Source organism: Temnothorax curvispinosus, unplaced genomic scaffold (assembly GCF_003070985.1).
Source record: "Temnothorax curvispinosus isolate PA1 unplaced genomic scaffold, ASM307098v1 QBEX01010385.1, whole genome shotgun sequence".
NCBI classification, from domain to species: Eukaryota; Metazoa; Arthropoda; class Insecta; order Hymenoptera; family Formicidae; genus Temnothorax; species Temnothorax curvispinosus.
Window position 1 is genome coordinate 73,109 of NW_020220165.1, and position 27,509 is coordinate 100,617.

General features: G+C 47.0%; 3 protein-coding genes across 4 annotated transcripts; 1 reads left to right on the forward strand and 2 right to left on the reverse strand.

The window, feature by feature from the left end:
• Positions 1 to 1,597: 1,597 nt before the first annotated feature.
• LOC112460198 (ubiquitin carboxyl-terminal hydrolase calypso) lies at positions 1,598 to 6,529 on the forward strand. Its single transcript, XM_025024794.1, has 8 exons — positions 1,598 to 1,759; positions 1,897 to 2,111; positions 2,206 to 2,978; positions 3,238 to 3,371; positions 5,230 to 5,334; positions 5,410 to 5,726; positions 5,909 to 6,057; positions 6,201 to 6,529. The coding sequence occupies exons 1-8, from the start codon at positions 1,702 to 1,704 to the stop codon at positions 6,277 to 6,279; spliced, it is 1,830 nt and encodes a 609-aa protein (XP_024880562.1). The 5' UTR covers positions 1,598 to 1,701; the 3' UTR covers positions 6,280 to 6,529.
• LOC112460199 lies at positions 3,378 to 5,221 on the reverse strand. The gene is made up of 2 exons (XM_025024795.1): positions 4,765 to 5,221; positions 3,378 to 4,663 (listed from the first exon to the last, which is right to left on the reverse strand). Exons 1-2 carry the CDS (start codon positions 4,933 to 4,935, stop codon positions 3,401 to 3,403), a joined length of 1,434 nt encoding a protein of 477 aa, XP_024880563.1. The 5' UTR covers positions 4,936 to 5,221; the 3' UTR covers positions 3,378 to 3,400.
• A 964-nt stretch (positions 6,530 to 7,493) lies between the features above and the next one.
• On the reverse strand, positions 7,494 to 25,009 carry LOC112460197 (histone-lysine N-methyltransferase 2D-like). Of its 2 annotated transcripts, none has more exons than XM_025024793.1 (2): positions 24,740 to 25,009; positions 7,494 to 12,484 (listed from the first exon to the last, which is right to left on the reverse strand). In XM_025024793.1, exon 2 carries the CDS (start codon positions 12,462 to 12,464, stop codon positions 11,061 to 11,063), a length of 1,404 nt encoding a protein of 467 aa, XP_024880561.1. In that variant the 5' UTR covers positions 12,465 to 12,484; positions 24,740 to 25,009; the 3' UTR covers positions 7,494 to 11,060. The 2 variants fall into 2 exon arrangements, with proteins under 2 accessions (XP_024880561.1, XP_024880560.1); XM_025024792.1 differs by lacking the exon at positions 24,740 to 25,009 and adding an exon at positions 21,660 to 21,947.
• Between the last annotated feature and the right edge of the window lie 2,500 nt (positions 25,010 to 27,509).

Genomic DNA, 27,509 nt, shown 5'->3' on the forward strand with positions numbered 1-27,509 from the left:
CTTGATCAGTTATTTTATCAGAAATGTCTCTCTTCCGCCGACGCGGTTTTTTTTCGATGTTACTCTCATTGTCAGTCATTTCTTTTATCATGTAATATTATCCTTTCCTTATAGCAAATTCGGCCGCTGAGCTAACGCAGGGCCGGTCATCCACGAGGTCGCTTGGGTCCGAAGTGGCCGGTACTGATGTCGTCCACTAAAACGATCACGGTATTCCTCAGTTCTCTCGTTATGGGGATCAGCTGTATGATGTCCAAACGTGAGGTTGACCTATGGAAAATAGAGAAGACCATAGAAAAACAGAAAAATCAAATATTTCAAAATAATTTCCCTACAACGCGAAATTTACTTGCACACACAATTTACACTTACCCAAGTTTGGATTACATTCTTCTGAGTGGATTCACTATTTTCGTCTTGATCCTGAATCGAACCTGTAGAGGATTGAGCACCATTTTTATAAAGAAGAAGTATAGCAGTAAAGACCCACGCACAATAAAAAATATAAGGAACAAGGAACAGATATTAGCGATTAGGAATAAGAAATCATGACTAAAGCTGGTGTAGTATTGATACACGGCTTTCGATAAATTAAAAATCTATTGCCTGTGTTATTCCCTGTTTCTGTTACCTGTGTTCTTCATTATGCATCCAGTTTTATTCCCGTTTATTCCTTGTTCCTTTTATATTTTTGATTGTGCGAGGTGGTGCAGGCGTTATTTCTGCTGAAGAGCAGACTTATAAATCCAACTTTAAAAAGACGTGCAAACGCAACGATAATTAAAGTAATTTAAGAGTACCTTAATGCAAGTATTACTTGAATATTAACAATTCCCTTCCGCAAATATTCGCCCGTTCTATCTTAAACAAACGATTACGTGGGCAATCTTCAATTTGCGGGGAATTACTACGTCCTTCGTCCTTGCTGCCGTAAAGTGTACGGATGACGAGGACCGATGATGTTATGGTCAATGGTGCGATCCGGTGCCGGTGGGTGCCGGGTGCGATCGGCAGATGAGCAACATGCTATGTAGCTATGTGACCATGAAGTAAAGCCGGTAAAGCCGGTTCTACAATACGTCGCAAACGATGGCAACTGCTAGTTGAAAAGTGTTATTTCTGATTGCCGATTGCCAGTCACTGTCGTCAAAAAAGTAAAAATTTCGCTATCTCTCTTTTGACAACCGCAATTGACAAAGCGCAATGTGGAAGTAACGACACTTTTCAACTAGCAGTTGCCGTCGTTTGCGACGTATTGTAGAACCGGGAATCAGGAGAGGTATCTTCTATTACAGTGCAAGCACAGTATAAGCACAAAGAAGGATGAGATGAAAGTGATCATGCCCCCGACCCCGCGTTTCGGCTGTTATCAAATCCTGTAGATAATGTGCACGATTTTGTGGTTTTCTTCCATGCTGTATGTTCATGATTTTGTCGTAATGACGATTTCGTGGTTCTCTTCCGTGTTATGTTCACGATTTTTTAGTTTTTTTTCCAAAGAAAATAAAAAAATTGTGGACATAGCACGGAAGAGAACCACAAAATCGTGCACATTACCTACAAGATTCGGCGTGGATGTGGTGTGGATGCGACATATGTTTTTGTGCAAGAAGGTGCAACATGGCGCCTCTGGCTGTCAGAGTGCGATGAGTCCGTGGAAGCGATTTCTGCCGTGTTTCGCGTTTGACAGCTAACGGAAAGATGCCCGTTGACATTAATCGATTAACGGAAGGTTGGCTAGAGTTAGAAAGCGACCCGGGTACGTTTTTAACTTTGAAATTTGTCTGTCAACCGACAGTCAATAAAAATTTAATGTCTATCCCGTAGCTTAAAAATTATTTTTGCGCTGTAAAATTGTAGCAGACAAAGCTATAACTCTTTTACACACTCACGCAGGCCTGTTCACGCTGCTCTTGGAAGACTTCGGCGTGAAGGGCGTCCAAGTGGAGGAGATCTACGATCTGCAGAAATCTTTAGAAGGCCCAGTCTATGGCTTCATCTTTCTGTTTCGATGGATCGAAGAACGGCGGTCTAGGCGAAAGGTCGTGGAGCAAGATGAGAGCTTTGTCAAGGACGAGGAGATTGTGAACAACATCTTCTTCGCACAGCAGGTCTAACATATAGCTCTTACCGTAGCAGATTTAATATTACATGTATAAAGCATATATTATTTTTGTAACACAATATTATATATAACTATCGCAGGTTGTCCCCAACAGTTGCGCCACTCATGCATTGCTCTCAGTTCTGTTGAATTGCCCGAATATCCATCTAGGCACGACCTTATCCCGGCTGAAGATGCATACCTCCGGCATGTGTCCCGAGAATAAGGGTTGGGCGATCGGCAACACGCCGGAGTTAGCCTGTGCGCACAATTCGCACGCTATGCCCCAGGCGAAGAGACGGCAGGACAAGAACACCGGTGTCTCTACGGGCAGATTCACCGGCGAGGCTTTCCACTTTGTGAGCTATGTACCAATAAATGGCAGGCTTTTCGAGCTGGACGGCCTAAAACCCTATCCAATGGATCACGGACCGTGGAAGGAGCACGAAGAGTGGACGGAGCAATTCAGACGTGTCATAACCGATCGTTTAGGCATGGCGACTGGCGAACAGTTGCAAGACATTAGATTCAATCTCATGGCTGTTGTGCCTGACAGACGTCTTGCTATCTCGTATAAATTAACGATGCTGAAGACCAACAGACAGATAGTCTTGGAGGCTTTGCAGCAATTGATGAAATTGAGCCATCAAGACGGCAGTAACACTGAGAAGAATTCGCATAAAGAGATCAATCCCGATAAAGAGAAACAGTATGAGAAAAGAAACAAGACGGAGGATGAAAATGGATTGCCTACTAAGACGGAGATCGAAGAATCGCCTATAATTCCCACTATCAACGTGGAAAGAAATAATGATTCGACGGTGGTTATGGATGAATCAGTTTCTGGCATCTCATCTGGAAAAACCGAATCCACGTAAATAACAATTGACTTTATTCGTATGACACAATGTTATCTGTAGCTTCACCATAACACTTTAATTGATGAAGTTGAGTTAAATCTCGTAGAATACAGTAGTAGAGAGTATAACAGTTTACAAGCATAATCTTAGTTAATTTTTTTTTCAGTTAGGGAGTCATATGTTCTCTTGTATTACATCTATTTCGTTTATTGATAACTATAAAATTTCATCAGTGTTACAGTTTCGATACAAGCGATTTATGTTTGATTTCAGCGGAATGGAGAAAGTGGTGATGTGCGCTCTGGATTACGCCACGCCATTACGAATTCAGACCTCGCCAGCTCACAGCTCTTCGAGTACAGACACGTCGTCAGAAATTGGATCGGCTTTTAACTCACCCACTCAAGGTAAAAGAAGAAAGAAAGATGGTCGTATTTCATGGCAGTGCGTCGCATAATCGTCTAGTAGTGCACACTTTCTTGTTTTGGCAAAATATTAAGGTGTTCGGACAGGTCATTCGGATGGATTTTATATCTTCGGAATCCGGCGTGCTGTAACAGATGTAGTAATGAGAGTCAGAAGCGGGATCCTTTATCTTACCGAGCTCTTGGCACAATCTCTCCTCCGACGTTTCTTCGCCGTGTGTGACCGTACTTTTGTTTTCGGCACGCTCGATGAATATTTCATTCACCGGAAACCTGTTGCTCGCGCACGTTTTCGTGCTTTCGACGTCGCAGATTCGCGAGTATACGTTAAAAGCCGTGTGCGGCGGGCAGGAGTACTCCACTACGGTGGCCGTTTTTGGCTCGCACGTGTAATACCGGTTACAGTCAGTCCTGTTCGGCAGACGAACGTTCCTCGTGCACGCCACGACGCTAACGGTGCGCGGTGTTAATCGATGCGCCACGGCTTTGTATCGGTCGATCGTGAGATACTGTTTGTACCCGAGATTATCGCTAATCCTTATTATGCTGTTGTCAGAGTCCAGACTGTCGATTAGCAGTTCCAAAGCGTTCTCTGTCGAAACGGTGCTGGCCGTTGTTGTGACGCTGTTCACCTGAGAACCGTTGCTTCCCATCATTTCGGTTGGTTCACCGTTATGTAACTCGTTTCTTTCTGCGTTACTTTGTACAAGATAGTTCAACGTTATGTTCTGCTTACAATTGTGAGACGTTAATATGACGATGGTTTGCGTTGGGTTTACGTTTTTAACGGGTATCGACAGAGAACTCGATATCACAGCTGATAGCTTCTTGTTGATGTGCAACCTATTTATCATTTTGTTCAGCCACTTGTAGTGATTATCTACGACGTCCTTATATTGTTGCGTTAAGGACAACGGTAATTGCTCTTGGCTATTCGTGTACTCGTACATATAATTCTCCTCTTTGTGATACGTTGCGTTTCTCACACTTTTGTCGCTATGCGTCGTTTCATCCGATTCTTCAAATTCGATTAAAGGATACGCGGTCACCGCCTCGGTCGTCGAGTCAGAGAAGTTGTCGATCACGTAGGACGAGTCAATGGTTTCGGAGAATCCCAAAGGATCCTGTGTATACCCCAGATAGCTGGTGTCCGTCGAATCGATCAGTTCGGGCGTTCCGTACTTCTTCGTTGCAGGAGCGCGCTCGGTCGAGAGCGTATCGCATGTCCAAATATCACCCGGAACCACACACATCCGTAAATACGGTTGGAACACCTAAAATCGTATTTCAGAAGTTTGTTAAAGCGACGCTATTTAGAATTACCAGGGTCGAGGGTCGGGAGTGCTTCTGTTTGTCTCATTTGTTAACATCTCACCAAGCCCTCGGTACATTTCGACGGGATCCACACGTAACCACCGCCAGGTAGATTCACGCAATTATAGAAAATTGTGCAGCTCGTTAAATGCGGCTTCTTCGATTCCGGACATCTCGAGGAGCTCACCAGGTAGATCAGGCTGCACGTGAGGAGGACCGATACGAAACGCATCCTGTGCCGCAACTACTACAGACTGCAGTTCGTGGGTCTGCTTCGAGATACTATGTACTTTTCACACATGCATACATACTCCTACATCTTTGCGAGACGTTTCATTTCGCACCTTCTACGTACAGTTACTCGACCCGTTTGTTACGTACTGCCCATCTGCCGGTTACTAATCGCGCAGAATTTTAGAAATGCTTTATACAGAGTAAAAACAGATATTTTAAGAGCATTAGCGGTAACTTCAAGAACCTTGGGCCGCAAAAGAAAGGGAGATTTAGAATGTCTTGATATCTCCAGCTTGGGGATGGAACTCCGGGCAGAGCAGTCCTACATCGACGAAGGACTTCAAGAAATTCGTGGTGATCAGAGTTGCAGGCGACGAAAAGAACGAGGCGGGTCTGAGTAGGTATTAGATTTACATAGTTCGGCAAAACAAATTTATCAGTTACCTAATATCAAAACGTCGCGTTTTTGCAGGCCGTTCTCTGGGAAATATCAATATAAACGGGAAGAGGTTGGTTTCCGACAGCGGCCATTTGCACAAGAAGGTCTGCTTATCGGGCGAAGTCAGAATTCCTCACGCGAGGGTGAAAACTAGCAACGGCGACACAGTCACGGAGGAGAAGAAGGTCGAGAAAATCGATCCCAAGCTGTGCTCCAAGTATCCGGAATTGTTCGAGCCGCATACATTCGCGCCTAAGGACCTTCTGGCGTTGCTGAAAAATTTGGAGCACGAGATCAGCGTGTGCGAGACCAGCCTGAAGGATGAGAACGACAAGAGAAACAAGTATAAGGTCGGTTTTACGCGTATCATGAAGCGCTTACTATTTTTAATTGACAAAAGTTGCAGCTGACAGTCACGATATTTCATCCATTCCTCGCGATTATAGGTCACAATTTATGTCGGTAATTAACTGGTAATATTATCGAGCAGTTTTAATCTCAAGGAGTTATAGGAATCGTCCGAATTTTTCAGATCGACGATTGCCGGAGAACGCATAATTATGACGAATTCATTTGCACTTTCCTCTCGATGCTCGCTCAGCAGGGAAAACTGGCGGAGTTGGTCCAGCAACATCTAACATTAAAGAAGCATTCTTCCGTTTCAGTGAATAGGGTTCACAGGTGCGTTTTCGCTTTAATTGATCGATATTCGATTACTTGGAATTCTCACGAAGTTGATTGATGTAGTAACCGTTGAGTTGATCTGTTAAGTTAATTTGTTAAGTTAACTGCTTTTCTGAACTTGAACTTCGATATATTTTCAGGTCATCGAAAAAGTCCGACACCCGTCAAAACTCCTCGCGCAGACGCCGTGGTAGAACAAAATGTAAAAAACGAAAGTAATCTCTAACTAACGTAAATTTAAGGCTTAGGGCATCGTTCTGTCTGTTTGGAACTATTTGAATTGTTTATAATGGATACGCATGCTGTGAAAACTACTTGATAATTTTACAAAAATCACATAAAGAAAAAGAAACATACATTAGAGGATAAATCTAGAGTCCGAAACAAGTGTCATACAAACGTAGGCTGTTTATTCTCCAAATCATAATAAATTAAAATAGTCGAAATGTTCACCTGGCTATTCACGTGACATTTTTGTCTTCTTTTTCAGTTTCAAATTTACTCTATAGTATTGACGTTAAGAATCGTTCTATATGGTTTGTAAATATTATCCTTTCAAAATCATTGACTTATTAACCCTTAAATGCCACCCGGGGTCCAGCGGACCCCAGACCCTTTACAATGATATATTTTCAAATGTTTCCCCCCAAAAATGGAGCCCATGTTCCCATTGATGATAGTTGAGCATAGTTGAGTGATTGACCTACCCGGTTGTACACTTAGCAGTACTCAGTTTACTTAATTTTTTATACTATGTTGAAATTGAAATTTTAACAATATAAGCATTTTATTCTCTTTTCTAAGCCTTGAACAACATTGAAAATAATTTTCATAATTAAATATAAAAAAATCAATGAGTAAGGAGACATTTTTCATGCTGGGGTCTTTTAGACCCCATGTGTCATTTACGAGATTCTTGAGAGGTGTGGCATTTAAGGGTTAAGAAAAATTGTGTACTTGGAAATATACAGCAATATTATTAGGCTACTAAGATCCAACTCGGACTGTAAATAGCATTGACTTATTATATATATATATTATAGCCCGATATTTCTGGTTTTTTAGCGTAATGCAAGTACTTTTTAGACTAGAAATCGTAGGACTGATTTCGGCTCGGATGCTATCATTGAGTAGACATTACGTCTTACACTGTACAGACTACTTTACGATGTATACATATATATTTTTTATATTCTTTGTATAATCACACGCGTGATATTTAATTGTCCAAAGTAGATATTTATGCTTATTGTAGTCCCGCTTATTTTTCAAAGGTACTCTGTTCAAAGGGTCTCTCTTTTCTGAATTATATTTCATATGAAATATATAACTTATTGAAAGCGTAATGCGATGTTTCTTCTTCCTTGCCGAATTGTTGAAAAAGAGGAGCAGGAAAGAGTGCGCTAGGATATCAAAAAACTAGGGAGAGGGGCTTTGTGTCAAAAACATTGGAAATATTTATTTATCGATATTCATATACAAGTACACTACACGCGCTGTGGATATGTCCCTTAGAGTCTAAATACTTACATCTCCGAGCAGCCGGAGAAAGGAGAACCAAGCTTATTCGATTGGTTGGAATTACGGTTGATTTTCTTTAATCGTAAATCGGACGACGGGTCATCGATCCTCGCCTCTAAGTCGCTTTACCGTTAGTATAGTGCATAGGAACTGTAGTCGAAACGCGCGCGAACGATTTCGCAGGGCACAATTGAGGGGAAGGTGGAAGCGGGAAGAAGGAGCAGGGCAGAAAGGGGGTAAGAGTGTCGTTCCTTCTCCGGCCGACGTTCCGGCGGTCCTCGTAACTGCTTTTTGGCAAAAAAGGTGCGATTGTATATGTACAATTTGTAACGTGTCGGCTCTCTCGCGATCGCGTTATCGTGATCGTTCGAGGCGAACGAGGCAAATAGTGCGCGAGTAATCGGGATATGTGTGTGTGTGTGTGTGTGTGTGTGTGTGTGTATGTACATATGTATGTATGTATGTTTATTTATTGTATACCTGAGTTTATGTAGAGTGTATTAAATCCGGAATCGCGTTAAGACCTCGTCGTCGACGTTGATCGCGAAACTCGCGGTCGCTCGTTAGTTAACAATAGAAGACAACGTATTTACACGGTGCAGCATCTTCGTTCATCTCGGCGACCACCGGAGGCCGGCGGCCGCAGCGAGAAACGCATATGACTTCGTCGTTACAACAGGCACTCTCGGTATCTTACAGCGACGCGACTGCGAAACGCGGCGGTGTTGCTGGCGAACACGTCGTTCTTCGACAGCGTGTCGGAGCTCGGCGACAACGACTCGAAACGTTTTATTGCTATATTTACGTTGCTATTGAGACGCGTTGATTAACGTTTGCGTTCTGTCCGCTCGGTCAGGCAACCATCAGAAAAGTTAAAAATTCGGCGGTAGTCGAGACCCCTCGCGCAATACCGTCGCTGACCGCGGTATTTACAAGCATACCGTACAAAATATGGAACATTCACGCCGGGGGAGGGGAGTAACATAAAAAAATACGGGGGCAAGAGGAATAAAGACGAGATCCTGTCCGCGAGAGACGCGACGGATTGCCTCGCGAGAGGGTACACCCGAAACACCGCCGCCTGCAGCGATTCCAACGCTCCAATTTCCTCGTCGTCGTCGTCGCCGCACGCCCCGCCCGCCCCGCCGTAATAACATAGGCGATTAGTGTACAATAAATAGAGATGCCTTCTCGCTATTTACGGTTGCTCCCGGGTTCACGTCGATTCGCGTCTCTATCGCTCTTAGCGTTATCACATGTGGTAAGAAACGAATGGTTGATCGAGCGGGGACAATGATCAGCAAAGTACATCGACGCCGGTCCTCTCTCCACGTCACCGACTTCGATCGCTCCATCATCGTCGGATAAATATTCCTCGTTTTCCTTCCTTTCGCACCTTCGAGAAAAATCACACTTTGGTTCCGCGCCGATAACGCGATTTCGATGTCTCGGCCGGTCTTATTGTTACAATATAACGTAATCTCTCGCACCTTCGAATCGGCAACGGCACAATCAAGCACTGCACGTGCGTTACAGCTCGTTTCAATGATATCGAAAAATACATAAATTTGACAAATATATATATATATAATATGCATATAATATATATATATTTCTTGCAAGTATATGCTATGTAAATATATATTACATACACCTATAGGCTCGCTTAATACTTCAATACGCGCTAAATTTCCGCCTTCCGAGAGGACTTTCCGCGGCGATTGTACATACATCAAAGTTAGCGTTTCTCGTCCGGCGTTTTGTAACACAGATGCACTTTCGTTTCTTTCTTTATACATGTACATATATACAGACACTCGCCACGACCGTAGGATGGATTCGATAGCAAAAGTATAAAAAAAAGGAGACAACGGACAGTCGCGCAAAAGTCGTGAGAAAATTTGGCATGAGTGCTGAGGAGACGTTGCCTCGCGATTCTTTCCCCTTCCCGCAATCTAGTCCGGATTAACCAGCCAGTGATTCGGACCTGGGAAACGTTCGAGGGAACGAAGAAGAACAAAAGGAAAAGGGATCCGAGAAACTCGCGGAGCTTCGTCCAAGTTTCGGTGTGGGATTTCGAGAGATGCGACGGAAGAGGCAATAAATAAAGAAGCGAATTCGTAACGAATGTACCAGCGAACCGAATTTCCAAAGTTTCGAGCAAAGTAGATATCGCTTCCGAAAGTTTTCGATAATTAACAACGATCGTGCAGGTATATAAGATTAACGAAGGCGAATAAATTAAGTGACTCGAGGGCGCGAATTAAAGCTACGCCTCGAAGCTCCACTGCGCGAGATCGTCACGTGATCGCGAATAGGAAAAAAAAGTGACGATGATAATGACAATGACGCGAAGAAGAAAAAAAGAAGAGAAGGAAGAAGTAATCCCTGTTTCGTACACGGGAATGAATCGTATTATGGATATCCGATGGTAGTGAGATAGCCGGTTGCGCGACCAATCATCAATCGGGGGAGTAACTCGCGTGTAATATATAATGCTCCATTTAATACAGATCGCGGTGCTTCGTTCACCTGATCGCGCCGATTATACTGCAAATCTAAGTTATTTTTACGCGTATAAACGTTTAAAAATGACACATTTGACTGAAGCTCCTTTCGCGTGTTTCTTACGTGTTAAATTACGTCATTTAACACGTTTAATTTAAAACGGTGAGAAATGTTTGAGAAGAGCTCCAGCGAAAATAACACTTGGATTTGCAGTGTACGCTCGGCCCGACTCGCCGCGACACGTTTACCCGAATCGACAAAGCTCTGTAGTAACGATAATGGTAATAATAGAAGAACGATTAGCCTACGGGAGTTTTACAACGTAACTTACAGCACTACAAGGTATCGCATTCGGCTCTTAACTCCTAACTCCACTTCGCTTCGGGACCAAGAGTGGAGAACGCCTTTAACCCTTCGACCGGTAGCCGTCGAATCCATCGGAGGGGGGATTCGTTTCCAAAACGGCGCAAACTGATATCTCTCGCGTATCACAATAAGTTATAAGTTTTATCGAAGAGGAAGCCTCGCGTTCCGGGGAGGTATAGTCTACGGGTTGAAGGATTAAAGTTTTTTTTTCGTTATCGATGACTCTCGTGCAACAAGCAGATCGATAGCAATCGGTAATCGCGAATTACTCGCGAGAGACTCACGAGTATTCTATTCTTATTTCATATATCGGCGAATCGCGGGACGAACAAACGGCTGCTACACGTCTGCTGCCGTTGCACCGGTGCACGCGAGAACTCTTTGCGCGCTCTTCATCCTTTAAATAAACACGAATTTTATTTTACAAAATCCTTTACGATCGATCGCGTACACGACGATCAGCTCGGCGCAACGATCTAAGGATTCGTCGTTCTTCCCACGCGTCCTCCAGACGACGTCTCCATGTCCAATTTCCAAGGACCCCGACATCCGGCCGAGGGGAGGAGGACTCGCAGTGACCCGCAAAGGAAGGGAGACCGTGTCCTTCACGGTCCGTTGACCGTGGCGACGGAGTGACCCGTCACCAGGCTGTCCGCCGCCGCGGCCGCCGCCGCTGCCGCTGCCGCGACGGGTTTCCCAAGGCGGAATATCGATTGCAGGGACGCGACCTCAGACGCGAGACGATCCAGCTTCATCTTCACCTCCCGATCGCTCTCCGTGACCGCGGTGACGGTCGGACCGGTCCACTCGGCGCCTAACGAGATGCCGGAGTCGCGCTCGTCGCTGGAACCCTCGTCCCAGGGCGGCGACGCTCGCGGTCCCGGCTCCTGCTTGATTCCCTGAAGCGCGAGAAGCGCGCTCGCGGCGTCCTTGTCGCCGATGCGCGACTTGTGCCTGAGCTTGTGAGGCAGACTGTTGTTGACGGCCGGGTTGTTCTGGGAGCCCACGATTATCTGGGGACCGGCCTCGTCGCCGCTGCCCGACGACAGCTCGAACGGCGATTGCGCCCGGCGGCCGCGCGACGACAGGTTTAGCGCGCTCGTGGTGTCCAGGTGGTGCATCGCCGGGTGCGAGTACGGGTACTGGAAGCTCTCGGTCTCCGGGTAAGCGGTCGTTTCGGGCACGTAGAGCTGGGCCGGCGATCTGGGCGAACGGGCGCCGCTCACCGGCTGATGGATCACCGACGTGTGCACTGGGCTCGGCGTGCGCGCGTAGAGAAGCGCCGCCGAAGGCGGTATCTTCGCGCGTTTCACGCTGATCGGGGGTTCCGTCGGCAGCGCGGCCAGCACGTGTTCCGTGTTGATGACAGACTCGCCGCAGATGCCGAACTTATCGCGTATCGCCTCGAGCTGCGCCTTGAGAATGTGATTCTCCTTGCTGAGCTCCATCACCCGTTGCTCCAGGACCATGTCGTTGAAGCGACGCTTCTCGCGCGACCGCTTGGCGGCCTCGTTGTTGCGCCTGCGACGGTCCCAGTAGCTGTCGTCCTTCTTATTGTCCGGGATGAACTCGCGTTGTTTGCGCTGCGAGAACAGCTCCTTTCGTATGTCGAAGTTGGGTGAGAAGTTATCGGGATGCTGCGGCGCACCATCGTGATGATGTTGCTGTTGCTGTTGCTGCTGCTGCGGCTGCGGCTGCGGCTGCTGGGCCTGATGATGGTGATGAAGATGCGGCGGTTGAGGCTGCTGCTGCTGCTGTTGTTGCGGCGACAGTTGCTGCTGCGGTTGATGCTGATGCTGCTGCTGAATCGCGGCCGGCGGTCCGCCGTGATGGCCGGGATGCGTGAGAGGCACCGTGAGAGGTCCATGGGCATCGTGGGGCCCGCCGTGGGGCGCGCCGTGACCGCCGCTATGGGCCATTGTGTGCGTGGCCGGCATGTTGCTGTTCAGACACGCGGTCTCACCATTGATGGGCGATCCACTCTGGCGGGCGACAAACTCTGCCACCATAATTTGTCTTCTTAGTACATCTGGAACGGAAAAGGGGCAATCGGTCAGTTAATCGAGGCGAAATGGAGATATCATCGCACGATTTTTTACTCGTGGGTCAATTCGCGTGCGCGGCGAACAGCAGCGATGACGAAACTCGCGTTGCGTTCCAGACGGCGCGCGGCGATAATACATACGTCAGAGAGAGAGAGAGAAAGAAAGGAATGGCTGACAATCAGGCTACCGCGATCAGTATCGTTGTGCGTGTCAAGTGATTATAGAGTCTAATTATAGAGATACTTATATAATCTTGAAAGCTTATTATCAAACTGTATTGGATCTAGGTTTTGAAAAATGGAAATTATAAAGTTCTTCAGAAACTTTTCTTCTAAGAATATAATCTCCATCCAGCTTTTCGATTTGGAAATAACCTTCTTTCGATGCAGAAGGAAAATTATTATTCATCAAATCTATTTTCTTTTTAATCTTTTTAATGATACGTTTCAATGCGACAAAGACAACTGATTTATGCGGCTGTTTCTGACGTCAAAGCGCGGGAGAGAACAGCCAGAGATAAAAGAATTTTGAGAGATCGAGAGACTCGCGCTCGCCCTGCCAACGGGCGCACCTCTCTCGTCTGAAGTTGCAAAATAGCCTTGAGTAAGGGTCACGTTCGCCAAGGTCGAAGGTGCCAGTGAACCCGGCCGGTGAACGTTCGTTTCACCTCTGCCGATTAAAAAAAAAAGATACGTTGTCATTTCGCGACTTCTTACGCAACAATCGACATTCCACAAGAACGGGCCTCCTTGATCTTTTCGATCCGCGACGATTTTACGAGAAGAGATTGAAGAATCGCGGTGAACTTGAATTACGACGGATCTTTTTCGGACAATCGACCAATTAGCGGCGGCTTCTTCGAGATAACATTCTGCAATTTTGATCACGGAGATACCGTTTCGGACAACCGTGACGCAAGCTTGTATAATTGGATTGTCCCCAAATCGATTATCGGTTCACGATTAAGCGCCACGAGGCGGGAACGAGCGCGTCTACTCCTCGCGCGTTTATTTTTAACCCGCGATCACGGATGAAAATACTCCACCGGCATCGCCTTCGTATACGTACGTAAGCCTTAATCCGAGCAGCGGATGCGCGGAGCGGTTATGCAATCGCGCGCACGTGCGTTCACCGCGCCGATCCACGTGTTCTGGATGTCGAACGGTCGCGCAGTCGCGTCGTCTCGCAATAAATAACGGCGGAAAACACACGTTTGCTTGACCTACGATATTTATTTGTCAATATTGCAATATTGTACAAGTCTCGATGCGGCTTGAGGCCATTAACGATAACGTACTAATTATGCCCGCGAAGATGCACAAGAAAGACATCTTATTTCCCGTGTATTTTTCCTCCTTCTCTCTCTCTTTTTCGGATCAATCGTCGTCGATCACTTTGCGACAAGCTAATCATCGATATAAGTCATATGATTTGTGGCCTAAAAAATCCACTCTGAGATGAGATAAGTATCGTTACGTAAATTGGCGTGCTCCATATGTGAGAATATTTTAATCGTAATAGGCACGGCGTTGTGTGTCGACCGCATCGCTTATCGTCGCCGCGTCGCTACGATAATCGTGCACGAACTCGACCTCGTAAAAATCCCGACGATCCTAGGCACTGAATTTCGTCCGAAAGTCTGTACGGCGATTTCACAACTAACTGTCCATCAACGAAAAAAACTAAACATGAAGTGAGATTATCTTCATTTATGTCGGTTTTTACCAATGTAGATTAATAATCTTTTTCTAATTTTTAGAGCTAGAAAATGATAAAAAGTAAATTAAACCGAGATTAAATCTAATCTACATTGATAGAAATGGACATTAATCATCTTTAGGAAAAAAAAACTTGTACGCGGTGAGTAGAAAATTTTATCTTTTCCACTTTCTTTACGTCACTGATTGGACGGAATATTTTATAAAAAACAGATCTCTCAATCGGACAGTTCTCTATTCGCTTCCTGATTCTCTTTATACTGGATTTCTGTTCAGAGACATACTCGTTACGCTATCAAATCATAGTCGACGCAGGAAGTAAGATCTTGGCAGTAAAACCCCCGCTCGTGCGCAGTTACGCAACTATTGATGAACTTTAGCTCCCGCGGCAATATAAATGATAAAGCGTGTTTCGCGCGCGACGGATGTAACGACGCACGTTATGTAAGCCGCTAGCTAGCGGCGCTTATTTCCGCGGAAGTGTACGTTACGCGTTCGTCGTAAGACGCATGTGGCGCGTTAATGAGAGTCGAGTCTCCGTTGCTGCGAAAGGCTTGCTCCGCAGACTCGTTGGTGCTCGCGGCGGATTCGTCAAAGCAAACTGTTCAGTGTTCAGTCGCGTTTGTTCGCGCTCGTTTGCCTGGTCTGGATCCAGTCAAAAACATCGCGCATTCGATATGACGTTTAACTCATTACGAGATAGAAGTCCTTTCAATCTTGCGACACACAAGCACGAGACCGGTAAAGTTGAGACCAGATTAAAGAGTGCGAACGAAGGAATGAATTTGCATGGATGGCAAGTACAAACGAGTCTAAATTTATATTGACGAAAGCATTTCTTCTCTTGCCTAAAAGAAAGAGCTCGTTCGTTCGCGTTCGTTCGCGCTCGTTCGGCCTGAACCCGTTTTTACCGAGACAAATAGAGACAAATGGAGAAAATAACCGCAAACAAACGATCCGGCAGTACCGCGAGCCCGACGGGTTTACTGACACGAGGAGTACCTCTCTCGATCGCAGACTGTACACCAAAACGAAAAACCATCTCGAAGTATACTCTTATGACGACGCAGCGAAGATTTCTAGGATCCTGATATGGAAATCAGACGACTCACACCGGCGTGACGCGCACGCTCGTTATTTAATATGGCGTTACGCAACTCGCCGTCGTCTGTTTTTTTTTTCAGAAGTTCGGGAGTGACTCATTAATTCTACGACTCTCTCGCGCTCAACTGGGTCGAATAATTCGTGTTCGCGTGACACAAGGAAGAGCGGCGCGTCAACACCGCGTTATGCGTCACGTCGCAGGGAAATAGAATAGTTAAGGAAGTAAATCACAGAATCTTCGCGATGACGATGTATCACCCGTTTCTTGCAAAGCGAGTCGTTCCGATAACCGTATTATTTTTGGCGGAGTCGACTCCGCGATTACTTCGCTCGCGTTCGCAGGATCGTTTGAAGGATGCAATCTCTGGAGGTCTGTTCTCTTGGCGAGCCGGATTGCCGGCGCATTACAACACCGATTCCGACCGACTTTGAAAGTCGAGGTGGTCGGTCGGTCGGTTTCCTCGATATATCAAAGCGCGCGACACAGAGCAATGAATTATCGGGACACGAAACGCCGTCGAAAATTGAGCAATCTCCTGGAATTCAAGCCGCCCAATTACGTACGACGAGTTTCGCGTGACTCACGTTATCCTTCTTCGATCCGACCTGTCGATTTTTCCGCGTCGCGCCGCGAAAGCCGCCCACGCAAGTCACGAGGCTCGTTAGAATGAAACCGATCATCCAGTGTCAAAACAATTATAATTCCAACATCCACTGTGCACCAATTAAAAAAAAATTGACCGAATATAACAGAGAGAGAATTTCGAGTTGCTCTTCTTTACCGAGGAAAAATTGTCTCTAAGTATCAATTGGGAAAGAATCATAGATTTGAGAATGCGTGCAACGTACGCTCCGCTCGTTGATATCGCAACTTTGCGAAATCCCGATGGACGTGCTCCAAGAGAACTCGCGATTTCCGCCCACGGCGGACGACCTCCCGCGACACGACGTTCTCTTCTGCGTTTTGAAATTAGCTCGAAATTATTTCGGTGACTCGTAAATTGCTCTATAATCTCGCAGGCGCGATCTATTTCGAAGCGCGCGACGATTCACGCGCGGATTTCGGGTTGATATTGTCGCGTGCGCGCGCTCGACCACGCGGCACTTCCCACTCGAGTCGAAAGTCTTCGCGAGGGAGAAACGCCGATTCCGCCGAAGCGGCGTGTTTACTCGCATCGACGTGTCTAATTAAGCGCGTAAACAACGTTGTTGATCGTCGAGATGGTTGCGACGCGCGCGTAAAGCACCGCGCCGCGTTTAACGTCGTTCGGCTAATATAATTCCGACGCAGATCGCGCAAACAACCGCGGCCGCTATAGGTCGCATTTCGCGTCGCACTCGCGCCGTGACGCACACGGACGGCGGAAACGCCGCGTTGCGTCGCGCCGCGTGACGTACGCCACGTGTTACGGCTGGGGAATCACGTTCCGTTCTTCCGCTTACGACGGAGGCAAAATAATCGGCGAATTCGCGCGCGATCTAGGAAGAAAGATCACATATCGCGAGGTTCCTTTCCGTCCTTCTCGCGTTCGAACAGCGCGGCAGCGTCGCGTATTAACTTTTACTGGACGGAAGTGATTTTGAACAAATAGACCGCAGGTTCGCACAAATACGATGTTTATCTTATCTGCTAACGAAATAATTCTTCAGTCGAGAAGAAGCAGTGACATCACTTATCAAATTTAAAACGGCAATAAAGAATAGACGCGATGATAAACACTCCTAACGTCATTCCTCCCGCTCTCTATCGTTTTTTCTTTCTCTCACTCATCGTGATCCATGATCCCACGATTATGAAACAATTGCGTCACGCACAAATTAATGAAGACGTACGTAAAGGCGCGTTCTGGTATTCAAATCGGGGTACGAGGCCTTTAGATAGATCGACGTGACGTCAACATGCAAATGTTGCTCTGTTATTTTTATCGGCTAATGCAGATGCCTTCCGCGGAAATGGAATGCTTATGAAATTCTAACGTGTGGAAACTAAATGGAAACATTACGCAATCTCATCGATCGCTTTCGTATATATTCCAAGCGGTGCATCACCGCTTAATTAATCGGCCGATTCTAGATTCCGTATATAATAATAAGGTTCGCATGCACCTACATGTAGACCTCTCTCTCACACTCTGTCTCATCTTTCGCTCGCGCGAACGCTGCAAGGGCAGATACGTGACGTAGGTCAATAGGCGAGGCGACGATTTCGTGCATTTTCCGCGAGGACGAGGCGTCATCGGCAACGAGAAACGAGGCTGAATCACGTAAACGGCGTCGCTTTTCTCGCAATCGGTTTCGCCGAATCATCGCTACCGGCCAACGTATCGTTACGCGTGCATATCGTAGGTGGGTGCACCCACGGGTTTTCCGTCGAAACGTCACCAGACGCCGTTGCGCAATCTCATAACTCCGCCGCGTCGCGTACCGTTTACTGCTCCACTCGATCTCCTAATCGAAAAATCATCGTGACGCTACGTCGCGCGCTCTCGGTGACTTGGCTCGATATAATTTAATGATGTGCTCACTGAATCGCGCGCCGGTCCACGGTCGACGTGTGTTAAGGTAAATGTATCAATGCTGGGACACTTAAAATCTAACCTTTATTATCTTTGATTCTTTGATTTTAATTCGCATTATAACTTATTTAGGGACTAAAATGATAAAAATGTCCGGATATAGATACGTGTCCAAGCATTGGTACATTTAGGTACCTTACTCTTCGTGACGCAAAAACTTTTCGAGACATTAGACGACGCAATAATATTCCCGAGATACCATACTATCTTTAGGTTTACCGATTGACGTTATCTGCGTGTTTTTCTCGCTCTACCTTGATCTCTATCGTAGTTTCGGGAACCAGAAGGCCGCTGAAATTCGTCAAGCGAGATCGAAAGTCTCGAGGAAATTAGATCAGATCGGGGTCACTCACGATCATTTCACGAATCACGCGCTATTAATATTTATTTGTTGTTGTCGTCGTTTGTTGTTAGCACAGCAGGAGAAACGTCGCGGCCAACTGCGCGTTCCTCTGATGGTAATTCCTCCGAGCCACGTGTCTCCCCGCGGTATCTCTCTCCCCCCCCGTCGTCACTATCAATCGACATTTCCGAGGAAATCTTATCTCCCCTCCCCCTTCTCCCGCCGGTATCACCTAATTTTCCGGGAATGGCCGGGCCGGGCCGGGAAAGGAGATGGGAAAAATAGCGGGAGGGAGATAGAACGCGTTGTTCGTATAACGCGGGCACGTGTTCCGTCCGCGCGTTGCGCAATGCGGCGGCCCCGCACGTGGCCCGCTGCTGCGTGCATCATGGCACGGTACAAGCGTCGCATTTGCGTCTCGACGCGACTCGCGCTCTCTTTCCGGGAACGTGCCGATGCGCGGAAAATGCGCCCCGGGGATTAATGCGTAGCACGAAATCGTAGCGCGTTCTGCGCTTTCCGCGGAGCCGTTTGGCGCCGTTTCTCCGAGAATGCGGCGTACTTTCCGCATTGCGACGTCGATTTAAGAAAAGAATCTCGACGCAGTTGTGCAATTATTATATATTTACTATATTATAATATTCGCACGCGCGCACACAAATATATATAAACACAGCAAATATATTTATAAAATAGCAAAAAAATTATACATATAATATAAATATGAAAATGGAATATTGTCGTTTGACGACGTTGTAACCGCGGAAACAACGCTTGCGACAAGGTTTGCGACGTTCATAAACAACGCTTACGAAATCGGTATCATAGTTTAGAATACGAAATAATTAGCGACGTATTACGTTGCTCGATGAGTAATTAGCATGATATCACGCCGTATCTCGATTAACTCATCCGTTGACCCGGTGCCAGCGTTTATTTTTTTCTCCTGACGCGTTCGTTCGAAGAAGCGGCTTATACAATGTGCATACGCGACGTATTCTCACCCGTGTGGGCTCCCCGTGTGTATATCTTCCCGGAAATTTATTTACATTATTTCCCGGCCGCGGCCGGCCGACCGCCGGAAAATCTCGCGACGGGACGGAAGTCTAAAATTATATTATTATATCTAGGAGAGAGAATAACACTCTCCTGACTACGATCACAAACGATCCTACGGATCTGCAATAATAAAGCTCGGCGGAATTATACGATAATCTCGGAGTAAGCGCGAGATGTAAAAAATTTTAACTAAATCGATAACGAGGCGGCGGATAGAATACGTATAATAATAATAATAATAATAATAATAATAATAATAATATTAATAATAATAATAATATATAATAAATAACTCGGGCACGTTTGTCTGTGCGTGACGATCTTGGGGAGCACGACCGCCGGATATTATTACTTTGCGGAACGTGCGTTTCAGAAAAACCGCTGAATAGGATGCGCGCGAACGCCCCGAAAATAGTCCGGGTACGACGAACTTAAGCGCGCGCTCGCGCGCGCGCGCTAGTACACATAAAGGCATGTGCACAATGCCGGGCCACCCGACACCCGACCGCGCTTTGACCGTGGTAGCGACGTGTTACGATTGCGGTCAGCGCTCACGTAACAGCGAGCACTGATACCGTTATCGGCCTCCGCCGAGGCATTTCGAACCGGTCTCCGATTTCGTTTCCCGCTCATTATGCAACCGGACCGCGATAACGCGTCGCTCCGATCATCAACGGAACGAGAAAGGAAAATTTTACGACGCGCGCGCGACCCGATTGCATCGCGAGATCGCAGATTAAATCCCCGAGGGGGGAAAGAGGGGAGGGGAGATCGCGGATCTCGAGGAAGATCGTAATCGCGCGCGTGTCCAAGGCTCCTAGAGCACTCCAGTGCTCGATAAGAAGTTCCGGAAAAACGAGAAGTCGGGAATCAGCGCCAGATTGATCGGCGACACCCAGTATAGTCGCATTATAGTCGCGTAACAGAGGCACGCTTTGTCGTTACATAATCGTGCGTCACGCGGCCCGGCCGGCTTGATACGATTCGATGCGGGAGGGGAAGGGGAAAGGCCAGGCAAAAGCGAAGACCGAATTACATGAGACGAGTGCATGTGTGGTGGCTCCTACACATTTTAGGCCGCCGGACGCACCGCCCCGCTTCGTAATTATCGCGGCTACAGGGGGGGAGAGCAAGGAGTCTCCACGGAATCTTAATTCACCCTCGTTTTTCGAGACATCGCGTACCAATCGCACGCGTTCGCGTTTTCAATAGTTTTCATCACGTTTATTATTTCGCGGTGATTCGTTCTCCGGGATGTTTACCGGTTTCGATCGCGTTTGTCGCACAATGTCGCACGTTCACGTTCCGGCGGGCTCGCGATCCACGTGAGATCCGCGGCGTTTCTTACGACGCGCCCCGACCTTCCCGCTACACGTGACACGGGCGGGTAACGAGCGAGGCCTTTGCGCTAAGCGTTTATCCGCGTTACATAATATACGCATGTGATGACAACATCGTGACACGATCGACGTTCCCCTTTTTTTTTCCCGGTGAGCTCCGAACAAAGCGACCGATTTGTTTATCCTGTTGTTCCGAAAATTATGATTCTAGTGACATGTGGTGTAGCGCGTATTCGTGCATATACACGGCATTCTATTATAAATAATGATTACAAAATTGCAATGCATTCTCTTTTAAAATTTTTACCTTAAAAGATAAAAGTCTAAGAAATACGGTACTTGAATTTCTTTAATCGACGAGCAGTCAATAAAAATGTACCGCAATTTGATTTAGGTAGCCACATAAATCGTGCGGCCTTCTGGCGCGCAACTCGATTCTTTGGGCGGTGTGAAAGTCGCTTAAGAAATAACGCGGTGCGTGATGCAACTGTTAGCACATAACGCGCAAACGCTCGCGCAATTCGCGCGAGTCGGTTTGCCTTGTGTTGTTGCGACCGTCCCGTCCCGTCCCGTCCCGTCCGCCACGTGACTGCAACACGTGCAGGCTGTTATGTTAGACCATTCACCTTCGTTGCATAATACGAGCGGGAAAAGGTCATCGCGGCGAACAACGGAGTCTGATATTTGCTAATATGATCGATAAACCGGCCGCCCCGCCGCTGCCGCTGCCGTAGTCGCAGCTGCTTCTGAACCGCGATCGTCGCGGAATTTGATCGCTCGATTCCGCGACGTGAGAGGCAAAGCCTCCTCGAATTAGCGCTCGTGACGCAATTCCTGCCGCGGTAATACGGTCGTTGAAACATTGATATCCACGATATTTTCGTCGACTGGCGCTATTTCTTCGCGTTTACCTACGAAGTTTAACAAGAATTGGAAATGAGCTCGTCCCGAATAGCGATTTGCCGTCGATATCGTTTAAATAAGAAATAGAGCGACGCAAACATTTACAAGACGCTCACCGTTGTCTCTCTCCTTCCTTCTCTGTTAATTTACATGATGGTGATCGATGAACGGCCGATGACGCAACGTTTAATCCACAATGTCCGAGACGCGACGACACGTATATATACGCCTAGATATCGCCGGTATATCCGGCCGCGCGTACGCCATACACACACACACACACATTAACGTGCACGGATGAGAGAACCGTAACTAGCAGTAGCTGCACTTGCGACCGCTCGCAAGTTGCAACGTAACACCTGCGACTACGTGCATTTCCGCGCAACGCAGATACCGCTAATCCGCTCTCTGACGCGACCGCAAACACCCCGCCGGACAATATCCGTATCGATCGGCAGATAACTCGATCTCTTTCGCGGAAACCTCCGGCGCGACCGCGGCGCGACCGGCGCAAATTGCGATCGCACGCGATCGAGTCGAAACCGAGTCGAGTCCGGCCCCGCAAGTGCCGACCCCGATTTTCTCTCTATTGTCGAATAAATGCACCGTCATCCGAAGGCTCAATGTAATTTACCCGTTACTTACTTCGGCGTACGCGACACGTTATCGGCAGCTGTATGTATGTATACGAAAAAAAAGAATATTCTTAATTTGAAAATATTTTTAGTTTCGACGTGGAAATCTTTTAAAGTGAGATTAAATTACGTTATATGAAAAAAATCTGTTTAAATGAAGTCATCGGTAGCTGTACACAAAAAAAATACATATTTTAGATTTAAAAATATCTTTAGTTTCAACATAGGAATCTTGAAACAAGATTATAATATACTGCAAAAAAACTTGCTTGAATGAAGTCATTTCGTGTAATTTAATAACCAAAAAAAAAAGTTGAAATTCTTATATAAGAAGATTATAGGTTGTTGCGTATCTACGAAACAATGAATGTGTTAATTCGACGTAATAACGATTTGACACTTTTTTTCTGCGCATAACTTATTTACTCATTTATCTATCTAATTGCTGGAATATCCGGTAGTTATATTATTACAGAATGACTCGGCCACACATCTTTCGTCTCTCTCTCTCTCCTCTCACCAGCGTCCGATTTCTCGGTTTTTCTGCAACTTGATGGATTTGAGGATTTTCCGCGGATCAGTCACGTCTAATTCTAAGCGATATGCCGCGAACGTGCACGTGCGTGCCCTTCGGGCCGGAGTCCGTGAAGTTTATTGCACGGACGGTTTACGCTACGAGGTTGAGAGAGCTCCGTAAATTGGGCCGTGGCCCACTTTGATAGAGAGCCATAGCGGCACGCGGTGGGCGAGGTGGGAGGAGAGATGGATGGGGAAGGGGAGTCGGAGTGTAATGAGAGAAGGAGGGAGAGAAAGAGGGGAGGTTCCCGTTTCGCGAGATGATCTTGCGATCGATGGATCACTCCTCGTAGCTGTCGCGGCCACGTGGAAAGACTTAACGAGATTGATCGTCGCGTAACTTCACAGCAAAGACCGAGGAAACGTTATCAACCGTATCTCGATTCCGCAATGTGTCTCAATTAATCAAATCCGCGGGATCGGCTAATTTTAAATTATAATCGGCCGTTAAGAGGCGAGAAAAAGAAAAAGAGAGAGAGAGAGGGAGAGAGAGCTTACGTACGACGAGAATATCGATTCTTCTCACGTAACCGAGCGCGAGCGACGCGAGCGGCGATGGCGGCGGAGTCGAAAGGGTAAAAATAAAATCCGACCTTGATCCTTGATCGCGATGCATTTCGCAAACGCACTCGGTACCGCGAAGGCGTTCTCCATCGCCTCCAGTTTCGCACAGAACCGAAACCGTGAAGCGAAAATTTCAGTCCCCCCCCCCTTTTTATTTCTCTCCGCTATCGCGGGCCCTCGCGAACGCGGGGAGGGATGACGCAACGCGACGAACAACGACGCGTCGTGTTGCACGCACTTTCGTAAGTCGCGGCGAAGCGAAGACGCTTTATCCTCGTAAACGGCCGCGCGTGACGTCACCGCGTCGGCCGTGTATTAATTGCATTTTCTCGAAACTGTGCCTTTATCTACCACCTGCGTTATTCGAGAGTCCGCGTGATTCAGCCGCGCGAATATCGCGACGATAAGATATGCACCGGACAATGGATGCACCCGGGACGATCACGTTCACGAATGTTATCGCCGAGCGCGATATTGCGTCATTCGTACGCGAACTTCTCGGATCGCCAATTACTCGGCGGTTTCGCGAAAATCGCGCGGACGCGTGTCTTTAATACGCCTCGTCTCGCGTGTGCAAAGAATGACAAAATACAGATCTTATAAAACGATCTATATTTTGAACGTAAAATTCTCACGCAAATAATAATATTATTAGGCCAAGATCCAGTACTGACCGTTCAACGGCGCGTTTTCCTTAATTTGATTGGTCTATATTTTATAGTATAAAACGAAGCAAAGAGATCGATTTGATATTTTGCAGAATTTCGTATCGTCGTTGGAATTTTGGTTTTTTTATAACATTTTGCAACGCCAAAGTAATTCGAATCTTCGACAATCGCGAGGAGTCGATCTTTGACAGGCGAGTGTAATGGAGCTCTCTCTCGGCGAGCTAATGCACTGTTAAATTCGTAGTGTCAAATTATACTCAATTTGAGTCATTTTTAGCCACTGCTTCTACTAAAAAGAAATATGGCGTTAATTTAATTAAACCAATGAAATTAAAATAATACTGTTGTGTGTGAAAATAATAAATTTCAACACTCGTGGTTGAAAAAAAATATTAGTTTCAATTTCACCCTATAATATTTAACAGCGTATAGGGTTCTGTCAAACCGTGACTCGGAGTTTCGCACGCGCCGTTCTCGCGTCTCATTCGCGCCGGAAGCACGTGCTCTAAGATGCTTCTAACGTCGCGAATCGATGATGAGAATCTCGCAAACGCGAGAGCTTCGAGCGATTTTTACGGAAAAGCAGCGCGCGTATTTTTCAAACTTTATCGAGATTTTAAGAGTCCGTCAATTTCTCGTTAATTACACGACACATGAAATATACCATTGTTCTTCACATCCGAACTCGCGCCGCCAATTGACCCTCTTTGTTAATGTTTTCGCCAGCGTGCGCCAAGGAAGGATGGTACTCACCAATCTTGAAAGGTTCCGTCGATCCGGAGCGTGCGATGGAACAGCGATCCACGATTGTCGTCGATCTCCAAGTCGATCCTATCGACCTTCGGGGGACCGCGGAACAGTCAGAAATATACAATTTCCCCGCGGGTTCCACAGGCGTAACTATCGCGACGCGATCGTCGAAACGGGAACGGCACGCGGCAATGCTCCGTTCATCGAACCTGCGGCGGTGCGGCGCGCGGCTGTCACTGCGACATAACAGTCGTCCCCGTAACACGAATCTCCGGCAACTTTACTCCGGCGTGGGCACTCGACGCAAAAAAACGTACCAGTACGAGTGCGTCCGTGCGGAGTGGGCACTCGCGGAAGAGAGAAAGACGAGGCACTCCCGAAAGGAACGATCGGCTGCCACTGCAAGACTCGACGCGAGACGACGGGCTTTTCTGCCTGGCCTGCCTGTCTGTCTGCCCCGCGCTCGGGCGAGTGAACTTGAACTCCGCGCTTCGCGGGTGACAGCGATCCGCGACGTACCGCGTCGTTGCACTGCGTGAAGCTCTCGACGGCGTAAACGCGTATATATACAGCGTGTATATATGCGAGCACACGTATGTATATCTTGTGTACAAGATATATTATACGTGGTGTGATGCGGGCTCCGCTGCGCGAAGCGAGACTCTCTCGTATAGACGCACACGTCCGCTCGCTACGAAGCCGGGCTGACAACTGACTGCGCGCACCGCGTGAGACTTCGACGGTGACTGCCGTACGTGCCGCCGTCTTGGCCCCAATGTCGTCTGGCTCCGATCCGATGTCGAGAAGGCTGACTGGACGGGGTTGCCTCGCGCGCGCGCGCATGTGTGAAGCCACGTTAGTGAACGTAGGTCGCGCGAGACGGCACAAGGGGTGGGGGGGGGGGGGGGGAGACAAGTTTACGCCTGGTTTATACGCGGTTTATGTGTGACGGTCTCCCCCCACCCCCGAGCGCTCACCGGTCTCCCTCACTACATCGTCCGCGCGACCGGCTCCCAAGTCCCAACGCGCTTCTGCGTCAGACCGTCCGGTCCCCCACTCTCGCCCCCCTATCACCGTGCGTTGCGCGACGACGCTCCCCCCGGTGCCGACCCCCCTCCCCTCCCGGCCGGCGCGGCGGTATCCTCGCGCCGCGGAATGCACCAGCGTCGTCGCTCCGAGCGGACGAGCCGGAGCGGCGCGATTAGATTGCGTCGTGTGCGCGACCGCGACGCAAGTGCCACGCAGGAGTGACACTTCGTCGATGGCGCACCGATGTGGCGGAATTCCTTGGGCAATTCCGGGAAATCGACGAAAATGACGGCTGGAGAGCGAGCCGAAACTTCTGATCAAGGTCGGGAATGCATGGAGAGCTCCAGCTCCAGCCAGAAGGCGAATTAAATAATCGAAGCATTTTTGAGAAAGTAGATTAGATCGAGGTATACGCTCGACTACTGTTTCATTTATTCGTATGTCCTAAGCTTACTTTGACTCTTAATACGTTAATAGCAAGGCGGCTTTTTAGAACGTATTTAGGAAGATGGGGTTGGATCCGATCTCTCTGTTTTGTTTATTTTTCAATTAATCAATGTACCAAATGAGTAAAAGGAGCAAATAATAATATAAAACTTCTTCTTCTGTTTATTTGTATAAAAAAACGCAATAAATTTATTATTAACTGACTTTAAATAATTGCAGTAAAACAAAAAGTGTAAAATAGACGAAGCCGTCGGTCGCATCCGACCTCGACCTTATTATCAGAGGGTTAATTTAGTTATGAAAATATGTATGTGTAAATAAATAATAATCCTCTTTCTGGAAGAAAGATAGATTTCGAATGGTTGTCAAATAGATTAAAATATCATCGAACATTGATTTCGTTCTATCTTTATCTATGCAAGTAGGCGCAATCACTGACAGTCAGTGACTGCTATCGATCCCTCCACTCGGTCTGTATTCCACGAATTTTAATCGCTACCTTTGGGGTGTGCCTCCGTCGGAGTGGGAGGGACATTAAGATCGATCTGCGCCAAAAGTACAAGGGCCAGCTCGACGACGGAACGTTAGAAAATTAAATTGAAATCACTACGAATTAACTCTGTGATTTCATGCCTCAGCCAGCCGACATCCTCGTCATTCGATACGACATTACGGTATCTTGGAATCAGAGTAATAATTTTATAATTCTACATTGTTAAATATTAAAGGATGGAATTTAAACCGATACCTGGAGTTAGATAACATTTTGTTATTTTTAACTACCATGTGGGTCGAAATTTATTATTTTCACAAAATAGTATTATTTTAAGTTCATTGATTTAGTTAAATTAATGACATACTGAGTACCCAGACATCATATCATAAGACGTCTTAAAGATGTCTTTATGACGTCTATGTCCCGATTTTGGACACGGTGCTGTCTAGGAGCAGTGACGACCTGTTAGGAATGGTTAAAAATGACTCAAGTTGAGTATTAATTTGAACTATAAATTTAACACTACAGCGATTAGGTAAAAAGATCCCCTTCAATATAAAATATTCGAGGTGCAATGCTCGCCCGCTCTCTCGATTTCCTCACCGCTCGCCTCCTCTCGGTCGCACGCGTGTGGGCGAATCGACGCGATTTCGCGGTCGCGTTGAAAAAAATGATTTACGCGTCGATCGTGGCGGGGTCGGGCCCGTAACGAGATACGCATCGGAGCGAGATACTACTCGGAATCGCGTCGGCTGCGATCCAGCCAAAACAAAGAGCCGGACCGCTCTCTTGGTGGAGTTC